This window comes from Monopterus albus, unplaced genomic scaffold (assembly GCF_001952655.1).
Source record: "Monopterus albus unplaced genomic scaffold, M_albus_1.0 scaffold538.1, whole genome shotgun sequence".
NCBI classification, from domain to species: domain Eukaryota; kingdom Metazoa; phylum Chordata; class Actinopteri; order Synbranchiformes; family Synbranchidae; genus Monopterus; species Monopterus albus.
The window spans coordinates 71,394-84,056 of record NW_018128418.1 but is presented as its reverse complement, the minus strand read 5'-3'; the positions used below and the strand labels follow the sequence as shown (position 1 = coordinate 84,056).

General features: G+C 43.8%; 1 protein-coding gene across 1 annotated transcript; it reads right to left on the bottom strand.

The window, feature by feature from the left end:
* Nucleotides 1-4,835: 4,835 nt before the first annotated feature.
* wdr45 (WD repeat domain 45) lies at nucleotides 4,836-9,018 on the bottom strand. Its single transcript, XM_020588409.1, has 11 exons — nucleotides 8,906-9,018; nucleotides 8,604-8,719; nucleotides 8,209-8,283; nucleotides 8,016-8,120; nucleotides 6,749-6,854; nucleotides 6,568-6,662; nucleotides 6,258-6,337; nucleotides 5,964-6,172; nucleotides 5,696-5,797; nucleotides 5,464-5,609; nucleotides 4,836-5,286 (listed from the first exon to the last, which is right to left on the bottom strand). The coding sequence occupies exons 2-11, from the start codon at nucleotides 8,650-8,652 to the stop codon at nucleotides 5,177-5,179; spliced, it is 1,077 nt and encodes a 358-aa protein (XP_020444065.1). The 5' UTR covers nucleotides 8,653-8,719; nucleotides 8,906-9,018; the 3' UTR covers nucleotides 4,836-5,176.
* Nucleotides 9,019-12,663: the final 3,645 nt, after the last annotated feature.

Below are 12,663 nucleotides of genomic sequence, written 5' to 3'. Positions count from 1 at the left end.
TCCCAGCAGACACAATAGAAACATCTTTTTTTTTTTTAAACAGTCATGTCTTTATTTCAGCTGTGGCTACCAAAATGAATCCATCTATTTATCAGTCGTTGTCATAAACTGCACAAAGTAAACAAACACCTTTGTCTCACTGATGGATTAATAACTGGAAGACCTGCCAGTGAAAAGGAAATGAGGCTTCACAGTGAGACACAGGACTGCAGCCTTATAATGAAACTTCACAGATGTGTGTGTTTCACAATAAAACCACTGAAATGGCAGTGGCACATTTCTAAATGTACACATGCATAGAGTCGTCTTCAGAGAGCTGATGCTCAGATTATCTTTGTCAGGTGGAATTCCATGGAATAAATATGGTGAGTCACACTTTTCTGCATTTAATTTAAAAAACAAAACTATTCTGTACAATTTGTCTAAAAAATAAAAACCACAGCGTAGAGAGTCACATGAAGCAGAACTGTGTGTGCGGTGTTGCGTTCAGGGACACCACTGTTAGCTGCAGAAATGGGTCTAATGGAGTTTATGTAGTTTGGTGGGTGTTGAATACAAAGTCCATTTGGTGTTTTATTGCCCAGATCACAGTGATTTCAGGAAAGTGCTCTTTGTTTCTGACAACCAATTCATATTGGATTTGTAGCTGATTGATTAGTAGATCAACAAAAAAGAAACTGAAGCAGCAACTATTTTTATGCAGCAGTCACAAATTCCCAGAGCCCAAGATGATACTTTCAAATTGTCTGATATTCAGTTATAATGGAAAAACAGCAGGTCTTTGCATTGGAGCTGGAATGAGAGGATTTTTCTTTTTTTTTTCTGTTAAGTAACTTAAATAAAACTGACTAACTGTTTCAGGACTGAAGTGTAGAGCACTGTTGACTCAGGAGGACTGAACCAAGAGGCACTTAAAGCTCTTTATTTCATGCAGCCTCAGCTACATTTTGAACCAGTACTTGTTCACGATGATCCGTCCAGTCACTTAACAACATTTATTCAGTAACACCTGCTTCATATTAACAGTTCAACAAGGATAAAACCTGCAGGAGAAGCTGTGCTGTACAGCAGCCAGAGCCCCCTTTAAAATCCTATCAGTGCCTCCTGGTACAACACACAGATGGTGACAATAATTAGCATGAATTAGCTCAAGAAGGTGAAGGTTTATGGGAAGGGGGGCTTAACAGGTGGATTATATGCAAGCTGAATTTACCACAAGACCAGTCCTGTTCTAAACTGGTCAGGAGTTTGAACCTAGTGTGTTCATGTCCTCTGTTATATGCAGGGAAATCTTAAAATGTAGCATTTGTCTATGCAGTTCTTTGCTGCTGGACACGAGCTCCAGCAGGAGAAGCAGCAGCAACTCCACGAATCTCAGGATTAAAGTGAAGCAGCAGCAACTCCACGAATCTCAGTCAGGATTAAAGCGTCAGATCAGTGCCTATGTATATAGATCTTTATGAAATCAAACTGGTTCAGGTGCACAGTACATATCGGCTTATTAAATATAAAGTCATAATGTTATCGTTCTGAAACTTCATGTGACAAAACAGAACTAGTGTTGAACCTCAGTCCTCACTCGTCGCCTCTTCTGCTGTTTGAATGATTTGTTCAGTTTCTAACGTTTTACTTTTAAAACTTCCTCTGCGAAGGCATAGAGAATGCAGATGAGACATATTCATCCTTTTAAAAACATTTTCTTAGCATTTTTTTCTTTTGATAGAGACGAGCATTGTGACTCAGAACAATAGTCCATTATAACAGTGGCTCTGCATTATGCTCTTTATGTTGTGAAGCTGTTGAACGGCCTGAACAGTAGAGCGGATGTCCTTAATGACTGAAGCCAGGCTGCGGAGCCCTATTCTCATTTTCTGTGTGTGTGTGTGCATTAATGTTCATTACTGTTGTCCTCTGTTGGACACAATAACTGTGACTAGCAGCAGAAAAGCTCTTTATCTTTTTATTCTATATCCCTGTCTTTCAAAAGTTGTGTGTTTTTCACCCTCCTAGCTGTGATGACGGTGTCAGTGTGTAGGCCCACCACTTTGGTCCTGACTGAAATAGTTCAAAACTGTTTCCATAACCATTAACATTCATGTTCCCCAGAGGATGACCCCCCGACTTTTGACAGAAACATCTCAGCATCAACTAGAATGATTGGAAAATTAAACACAGTACATAAACCCGTGGCTCCTAGACGATGACTCCTCTGACTTTGGTGACCAGAACGTGTCGTCTGTGGTTTGGTTTAAAGTTGTGGTTCAGTGTTGGTTGTCACTTGGGGCTTTGTGATAAAAGTCGCTGTGTATTAAACCAGACCAAGGTCTTTCCTGAACCATCACCCAGACCTAGAGATGGTAGATGGTACTGAAGCTCAAAGCTTGTTCCACCATTTTAACGCACGGTGCTGGAGCTTGTGTGACACAGTAGAAACCTGACTGTTGACGTCTGAAGCTGTAAACATCTCTGCTGCTTCAGAAGGGCTTCGCTGAGGTAGAGTCTGAAGGTTCTGCAGCTTAAGTAACATTGGAGGGATCAGAGGAGAATCACAGGAACACAGCTTAATCAATAGCATTCTCCAGTCACACCACACTGCGACTAGTAATGTACATTCATGTTTAGCATTGGCAGCAGTTATGAGTTATTGTCTTGTCATGTTGCACAGTGAACACAGATTTAACAACACAGCTTCTTGGACCTTTCACGTGTTGTAGCGACTCGGCCACAGTTTGACAAACCACCAGAGGTCGCTGTGTCTGCTTTGTTTGACGCCCCAAAACTGAATCCTTTTCCAGCACAAATAGAAAAAAGCTCCATCACTGCCACTGAGAGTCTAAACTGAACCACAAAAAGCTGAGGCAGCAAACAGGAGCACTGTGATGGCTACACAGCAATGACTTTACTCCATAAGTTAATGTCTTGGCTCTAATGTCACATCATTTATAAATGTCTGCAGCAGTTTGTGTCAGTAAATAGAATGTTGGAGGATTCAGGACACAACGTGAGAGAACACAGCTCAGTTATTCTTGAACAGCGGAGAAACCAGCAGAGCAGACGGGTCAGAACCTCGATATGAACAGCAAAACCTAATATGGTCCACATAAGGAAAACAGAAGTAGATCAATGGATAAATAGTTTGTACATGGACCATTTTGGCAGTTAAAAAAACTAATCAGACTTGGTGACAATAAAAGATTTGTAAAAAAAAAAAAGACTGCCCCTGAACCTGATTATTCTCAACACATTGAAACTGTCACAGGGTTAGTAAAGTAGAATGACAAAAATAAATAAAGTGCCAACTGTGAAAGGTGCAACATGCAGATAAGGCTATAGAAAGAATCTTAGATCATGAATATTGTATAACCACAGCTAGTCTTATTACATAAATGTCTAAATAACTCTCCTGTGGGAGCAGTGAATAATAAAGCTCATCAGATCATGCAACAAGAGTAACTGGTAAATTGGACCCGTCCGTAAACACTGTGCCTGATATACACAGAAATACGGAGCCTGTCACCGCTGATAGACCTTCTGCAGTAATGGAAGCTGGAGAGAAACCATTTACTGCGTGCCTCTGGCTCCACTGTGTCGAGTGCAGGGAGTGAGGTTTGTGCAGCAGCTCCTGACCTGTGAACAGCCGCCTGGTGTCCGGCAGCGTGCGGCATCACAGCTCGTTGTGTGAGCAGCAGGTCACTGACACTGGAGCTGCTGATGTTGAGTTCTAAGTTGAAGGAAGACGTTGCTCTGCACAGTTACCACACTTAAATTGTTTTGATTTGGTACATGACAAAACAGTATATGTCTGTGGCTTATTATTATTATTAAATTTGCCCTGCAAATGTTGTGATGCAAGAGGGTTCCAGGTTAGAGGCCTGACCGACCCAGGGCCTTTCTATGTGGAGTCTGCATGTTGTCCCTGCGTGGGTTCTTTCCGGGTGCTCCAGCTTCCTTCCACAGTCCAGTGACATGCAGCTTAGGTTGACCGGCGACTCTAAATCACCCGTAGGAGTGAGTGTGGTTGTTTGTCTACATGCCATGTGACAGACTGGCGACCTGTCCAGGATGGACCCCGCCTCTCACCCAGTGTCGGGTGGGATTGGCTCCAGTGCAGTAAAAAGTACAGTAATTCCCTCTGTAACAAAGTGCAGTACAAGTACAGTATGAAGTTGCATTCAAATAAAAAGTATTTTAGTACTTGGTAGTTGTACTTCCTTGCAGCACTGGTTGATTGTAACGACAGATACAGCCTTTTTTTCCTTTGGAAGTTTAAGTTTTCCTCTGTGTTTTAAGCTGTGTCTGTGTACAGCCTCTAATCAGTCACCTCTGGTGTACATCTCTGGCTTTAGTTTCAAACTCATCAGCAGATCTGTGGTCAGACAGTCTCAGAAACTGACCAGCAGCTGTTGTACTGTTTGCATGCAGTGATGTATTACATCTGTGTTTATAGTAATGTGCGTGAATGTGGTCTGTGCTTAACAAATGTAAATGTAGCCTCCTCTGTCAGACACTAAACAAACTCAGATGGGGCTAAATCCTTGTCCTTATGGTTCAGTTAGGAGCTTTACTGTCCACTTCTCACACTGTCGTGCAGTGCGAGAAGCTAGTGGAGCAATGTAAACAGATCAGAGATCAGCGATTCTTCCTTCAGACTCTGTCTACAGTGACATCGTTCTCAGCCTGTGGAGCTGTTTGTTGGAAATGGACGGTTTCCTGAGGAGGAAACCTGCCTCCCAGTGCAGCGGTGTGGCTCACTGGGAGGGTTAATAGCTGGTGGACAACAGTGGTGTACGGCACAGAGCGATGAGCTGAACCAGTGAAGACACCACATTCACTGGTGCTGCTGGTCTCTGGATGGGGTTTGTGCACAGGAACACACAGTCACAATCACCAACCTTTAATGTGCATCTGTTGTGTCTTTACTGTTGTTTGTGACGTCTTCTCTTGAAAGGTGCCCTATAAATAAACTTACAACTGACTCACTTCCCAGGTGTAGGTGTATTCGTAACACATCAACCAATCAGACCTAGTGCTACATTCTGCAGATACAACTTACAAACACATAGTACATTACAAACAGGCTGCAGCATAAAGTCTGTCATCATTAACTTGGTCGTCTTTGTCCTCCCTCCCACATCTTCCAGTAATGTTTTAAACTGGTTTCTCTCTGTCTCTGGCCTTAGAAGTCATCATCATCACATATGTCCAGATACACGTCGAAGGCTTCTCGGTTGCAGTTTCCATCCGGAGTGAACACATACTTATGGAAGGTCCCATCCACGCATATGGCTGCAGGAGGAGAAAACACAGTGTGATTTCAAACAACAAAGTGAACAACACAAAGAGTCTGTTAAAGACACTGCAGCTGGACGATCAAACAAACGTGGAGCAACGTAAAACTACTGAGAGATCAAGAGGCTGATACGTTGTCACAGCACTGTGCTTTGAATGATGAAGTTTCCTCACCGATGACAGAGTTGACGTTCTTGGATGTGTTCTTTCCAAAAGCGCAGATACAGGCACATTCAGCCGGCACAGTGAAGCTGGCCAGTGACCACTGGCTGTCCACATACTGACCTATGACAGGACCCACCTTCCCAACACGCGCCAACCTGCAAGAGCAGGAAAGAAACATCAGCCAAGAATCCTCCCGTGGACAGTTTGAGGGTAAAAGAGAAGAGATTGAGGTTGGTCTTACGCAGAGCGGCGGTTGAGTTTGGTGTCCTTGAGTGCAAAGATGTGAACTGTGCCTTTGTCACTGGAGGCGCAGAGGAACGACGAGTCATGGCTGAAGTTGATGCTGGAGGGAACAAAGAAAGCAGACAGGAAGGACACTCAGAACCCAACTGGTGCAAATCCTTTTTCACACCACATCAAAATAAAACACTTTCACACCCTGTTCAAGCATCTGACAGCGCTTTGGTTGCAGCATACTGACACCACAAACACACACACACTATCGGTACCAGTAGAGGGTGGCTGGATCGGTTCCTCTGCGCAGCTCCACCAGTTTATCTCTGGTCGTCGTGTCAAACAGTCGGATGAGCGTTCCTTTACGGGAGGCAGAGGCCGCCACACTGCCAGGCTGGTTCAGTGCCACGCAGGCGATCTCACTCTGGTGGGCGTTGATGGTGAAAGGGGCCGACGACGTGCCAGGTTTGGTGTTGGACAAGTCCTGAAGAAAACTATTTTTATAAAAAACTGACCCACTGATACATTTTTTAGAGGTTCACTTGTTTCTCTCCGTGTGCGTTACTTACAACCAACTGCAGGCTGCCGCATTTATGGCCTGGAAAGACCAGCAGCTGTTTCTCCAGACTGGGACACAGATCACACAGACCTGGAGGAAGAGGTGGATTTAGGGCTGCAGCGATACATCAAAACCTGCTTAGTCAGTCAACAGAAACACAACTGTTCATGTAATCTGTTGGGCACACACTGCTAAAATGCTGATTCCCAGCCTCAAACATAAAGGTTTTCTGCTATTCTCCCACATGAGATGCAGCGTAGCACTGAGGCAGAAAACAACACAGATGACGACAAAATGTAAACAGGAGGAGGACTATTTACCTTTGGGGTTATCTCTGGTGTCAAACTCAAAAAGCTTAACTGGACTGTCTGGAAAACTGTACACGTAGATCCTGTTCTTTAATACAATGATGATCCTGACGAGACAAGAAGACGACAACAGTCACACCTCACGTAGCTGCTCACAGACGACAGGCTGAGCGAGTGGGGATGGTAAACTCACTTGTCGTGCCTCATGCGAACAGCTAGCACAGGTTTGGTGAAGGTGAACTCCAGCACCAACTTGTCTTTGGGGTCTCGCGTCTCCCGAGCGTCGTCCCAGATCAGCACTGACGTTAAACAAACATGACACTTTCCATCCATGTCTGTATCCAGCTCAGCACTGTAATGTCCCTTCCTTTGCACCTTGATTTAATTAGTGCTGTGTGTGTGTGTGATGGTGGTTTGGTTGAATGAACAGCCTTGTTATGATCTTGTATATATGGAGATCAGCACTGACGTTAAACAAACATGTCACTTTCCATCCTTGATCTCAATGAGAGTGAAGCTTTACTAACTTTAATCTCTTCTCTTGTGACCCTTCAGATCTATCTGGTGCCCCCTAGTGGGTCCTGACCCCCTGGTTGGAGAACAGTGGCCCAACAGAACCAAATGTTAAAGGAGTCATTTCACATGTCAGGAAATTAGCTCGACTGTCTTGCCAAGAGTTTGATGTTAAGACTGACCCACCTCTCGTGTCTGTACAGTAAATATGAAGCTACAGTCAGCAGTCTGTTAGCTTAGCATAAAGGCTGGAAACAAAGGGAAACAGCTAGCCTGCCTCTGTCAGCCTACCAGCACTTTTAAAACCCACTGATTAACCTGTTACACCTGGTTTGTTTAATCCGTACAAAACAAAGTATAAAAACGAGTTGTGGTTTAACAGGAGTTTATGCTTTGACCTATTTCTTCACTGGGACCACTGGTTTCCTGCCACACTAATTCCAGGGAAGTCAAGAAATTGTCTCACACATAACCTCCTGTACAACCACACTGTTGTTGTACTGTAGCACCAGTTCCCATAATGTGGGGGCTTCGGGGAGCGTAAACAGGAATGTCGCCTTGGAATCAGTCGGCTGTAAGCTACAGCTGGAGCCCTGTCGTATTAGTCTATAGTTATTACTGTTCCCATTAAAAGTATCAGAGCGAGCAGCTCTGTGCACAGTGCCCATGGATGTACAGAGAGTCACTGGATTACTGTGCTACTGAAGGAACGTTAGAGACATGAGGATCCTCAGACAGGTTCTACAGCCTCTTCTGCTCTGACTTCTAAGAGGATATGTGTATTTATTCATGACATTCTGAGATAACATCATAAACAAACTGTAAGTAACACTGAATATGTGTATTATGTCTGTGTGCTGGCTGAGTTATGAATCAGTAACACTGTACGAGCGCTCCACCTCCTCTGCCCGACACTATATTATAACAAGTGACTTATTTTAACTCACCAGATATTTCTGAGAATTTGGGATTGACCCCTCCTCCGACTACGGCCAGCAGGTTGGATCGATGCAACATGGAGCACAAAGCCACACTGCCTACCTGCTCATGGTCTGGGGGGGAGGGGGGGTGAGACACAGAAATCAGACAGACAGCCACCAAACCAGACTGATTAGCATCAAGGTACCTGAGAGCACTTACCGAGGTGGCCTTTCTCCATCAGGGGCTCCACGTTGTAAATCCTGACCCCTGTCTCCATAGCACAGCAGAAACAGCCTGGTGATGGGTGAGACGGAGGAAAGAGAACATTGTAAAATACTGCCTCACTACGTCTATGCACTAAAATGTCATAAAGGATTCCTGGATGTGTAACATGAAGCAGATGCTCCAGATGTTCAGTGACAATGTGCACTACAAGAACATGATTCAAATCAGATGCTGTTATGGTTTCTGACTTTAACGAAGACCAGGGTGTTAACCATGCAGCCAAAACAGTCAAAGCTTTTTAATACAGCAGAGTGGTTAATCATGGCTGACACGACCAACAGCTGGAACATGCAGATAAAATAGAAAAGACATGTTAGCAGGCAGCTTACTCTGGTCCTGGTTGAACTGCAGGCTGTTGACTCCTCTCTGCTGAGCCATGGCTGCTGAAGCCCGTCACCGAGATGCTACCGGTAAACTACAGCTTCCCCTGGGACCAGGGGGCGACCTGCGACAGAGGAGAGGAAAACACATGGCGGTAGTCTGACACGATAACATTCACTTCGCTCTCGGCGTCTTCAGCTGCAGTTGAGCAACAATGTTAGCCGAGTTAGCTAACGCGTTAGCATCAGATAAAAGCGATATAAACGCGGCCTGTCTCGTTATAACGTGGACATTTTGACAAAAGCCTCACCATGAACACGGAGAGTTAAGACGAAATGGAGGTATTAAGACCAGCAAACGGAACAAACAGACAAAAACAACGGAGACGTGACAGAACAGAGACTTGTTTTTGTTTTTGCAATGGTGACGTCGACGACACGTGTTTCCTGTTATCTTCCGCGTTCCTGGTCACAAACTACTTTTTAAAAGTTATTTATACAAAATCTCAAGTTACAGGTACTTATTGTGTAATATTTCCTCTTTAACACCTTCTCCACAAATAAAAGCAGACTTTAGAAATGTGAAGAAGAAAAACAGATGGCCAGAACTGAGCTTTAAAACTGCTGTTCACAAAACCAGTGGGCGACATCACAGAGGGTTGTTCCATCTTTTATACAGTCAGTGGTCATACCCCATACACTACCCATACTGCAGACACCAAGACTGGCTGGTGAACTTGGTGGAACAATGAGCAGCTAAAGAGCCAGAGATTTCCCTGATGAGGTGGTGCAGACCAAACACAGAGCTAACAGAGGGAACACTGGGCTGAGGTTCATCAGGGGGACACAGATACCACTGACCATGAAGGAGCATGTTCCTGTGAAACTGATGGAGGTAGACATAATCAACTCTTTGATCACAAATTCAACATATCAGTTTAAAAGGTGAATTTTGTGTTCACCACTTGTTTCCAAGAACAAAGGAACAAAAAGTGCAAAGTTATGGAGCTCCTGCGTGCTGTACTAGGCTATAGAAATTCTGAGTAATGCAGACATCCAGAGGTTAAATGAATCAAGTTGTAATTTCTTCACAGTGTAATCTCTCCCAGTAAACCGTGGCCTGTTCCAGTTTGACACAGACTTTATGACAGGCAGAAAAAAGTTCAGCAAGCTAAAAATGGAGAGGTTATTTGCAAGGCACTCATGTGCCAGTTAGATCAGATGTGTTGTACAGGGTAAGTTAGCAGAGCAGCTCCATTATTTTAATGTCCTCTGAATAGATCATGTCAGAAAAGTTTACAGACTGCTACTCCTACAGTAAAGAGTCCTTCATCTTTTACCTTCTGTGAAAGGCTTATAAAAGTCCAACACAAATTGAAATCCTTGATAAACATCATCTGTGCAGCGAAGGGGAGTGCCTACTTTTTTCTTCTGGTTTATTATAAGCATGGAGACACTCAAGGAAGCTTTTGACTCAAGTGCAGACCATTAAGCTATATTTAATCAGAGGACACTATCATTCTCAGCCCATAGTGGCTGGTGGTCACCAAAACCGCAAAACATCTTTGTGCACGTCCATATGCACCCTGTGCCTGGAGCTCAGACATGTGCTGGTCCCTGTTTCGGGGAAAACACAGCCCCTAGTTTCTCACTTCTCCCAGTAATACAGCAAGCTGTTTTGTTCACATAGTTATAGTGGTTTTAGAAGTTGCATAACAGTTGCTTAATCTTTTCTGTACATGTGACACTGTGGAAATGTGGCACGTGGACCTGACCAAGACTGTTCAGGTACCACTGCTGTAGCACTGCCATTAGGCCAAATTCCCACTTGCATGCAAACAAAGTGAAAATACAATACTTGCATGAAAAAATAGCATTTTCGATCTGGTTCGAGCTTCTTATTAGCAGGGAAACTTAGTGAATCCAGGTGCTTCCACTGAGGACTCACTGAGTGGCTCGACGAGGATGAACGGTATGTGAATGACATGCTGTTACCTTCATGCTCCCAAGGAGAGAAACCCTTTGGATTTTAGTGGCACTATGGACTTTTCTTTTTCTTCTTTGCAGAATCCATCCATGGTCTCTATCCCTCCAGAGAGGAACAGTCTTTCATCTTTCTCCCTGAGTATTGTTCTGCCTTAAGGTAAAGAAGGAAATTGTCTGATTACTTTAAGAAATCCCACATACAGAATCTCTTTCGACGCCCTCTCAGAGAAATTACATTTATATACTGCTGATTTGCCTTTCAAATTACATTGTGCTGGGGACATAATTGTTGCCTGAATTATGTTCACAGGCAACATGATACATATTTGTATTGCACACAAGTCAAAGGGTTTATGGGGAGCTTACAAAATGCAGGACTTTGTGTAGTTAGGTTTAGGAAACAAAAGCACTTTAGAAGGAAGCTGCTGGTTTCAGTTAAATGATAATATAGTAAACATGGCCTGTTTTGTGCTTCAAGTTGCTGTAGACATTTTCAATATTTACCCATCAAGATTTTAAGAACCTGCCTAAGAACATCATGTCTTTAACTTTCCTTCAGTATTGTAGTGATCCAGTGGGAGCTGTCTGTACATCCACCGGGACGCTGCACACAGCAGCTGCTTGCCGCTCATTCTGCTGGAAAACATTTTGCCTTCAACAAATACAGGCTAAATTGGCTTCAAAGAGAATATCAGTACCTACTGTACCTGTCAGCTGACATTACAATAGCCCTTTATATTTAAAGAAAGAAAAGTAGAAGACTAAGATACGGGGATGTTACACTGGATGGGATTTAAATTATAGAAGACCAGAATATTCACAGAAAAACAGAAGGGATTTACAGCTGTAACTATTACTTTGATTGGGGTAAAGATTCCATATACATGGTGGGATTAAAGCCCGGGTTAACAGGGACCTACTCAGCTCAGTAGGCTCAGTAACAGCAATTTAAAAACATTTGAAATGGCTGTGGTAAAACCACCTGATGGGGCAAACAGAAATATATCCAGTATATAAACCTAATTTCTTGGAGACAAGGTTTCTCGTGCGCTCTTGACATCATGTGGTTCAGGTCATTTGTGAAGGAAGCAATCAGTGTTCACTTCCAGAGCCGCAGCTGCTCGAGGTCAGGACGCATGGGCGTGGAGGCGCAATCAGGGATTAAGTTGTGGTGTAAAATATCAGTAGACAATCTAATTACATCTCCCCTCTGCTCCAACAAGCTATGATGTCACCCACAATTAACCTTTTGATCTGGTCTAATCTGATTGTGGTGCTCACAGGATATCTGGAGCGCATAATACATGCTGGAAAATGGAAGCACTGGTATTAGTAAATAACTCATCCAAACGGGCACGCACACACAGAAAGGTTCATATGCATTGGCAGTGGTGAGGACTTGGCGCCAAGCTCTCATCATCACTACAAATCAGAGTTGGAATTTTTTTTTTTTTTTAATTGGCAGAGCAGTTTTTTTCACCCGTAGCCGCTCGCTGTGTATTTTCCAAGTAATGCAGAAATTGGCCAGCTGGTTAAACAGCTGCCCTCCATTGCAGCGATGTGCGATGCCATTCATTCTCTCCCCAGGGCATTAATCGGTGTTAATCACCTTCACAAAGAGCACCTCTCTGCAGGAATAAAAACAAAGCTCTTTTTTAACCATTACATGGCTGGAGCAGCTGACTCACACACTCTGACAAACTGTTTTTGAAAACAATAATGTGTCCACCCACTCGCTCTCTGCAGCCCAATCTGTTCAGTCGGTTTGCTGCTTTGCCCCAGCAAGTACCAGCTCAGGCCTGGAGAGAGGAGAGCAGCGGTGACGCGCTCACAAAGACAGGAAGATAGTGCCTTTTCATCCACATTTACACATTAATGATTCTGTAGGACTAGATGTTGTGTAGGCATGTGAGTCACATTGCTGACAATACCATGAAGTACTGTATATCTGTGAGTGGGCCACTTCAGAAATGTACATGGCTGCTGTGTTCATTTCTACAGGATGCAGGGAGCTGTGCGGTACTGTGCTGTACAGCTGACTTCAGACCAGGAAGAGAAACACGATGGAAAAGTGGTGTTGGTT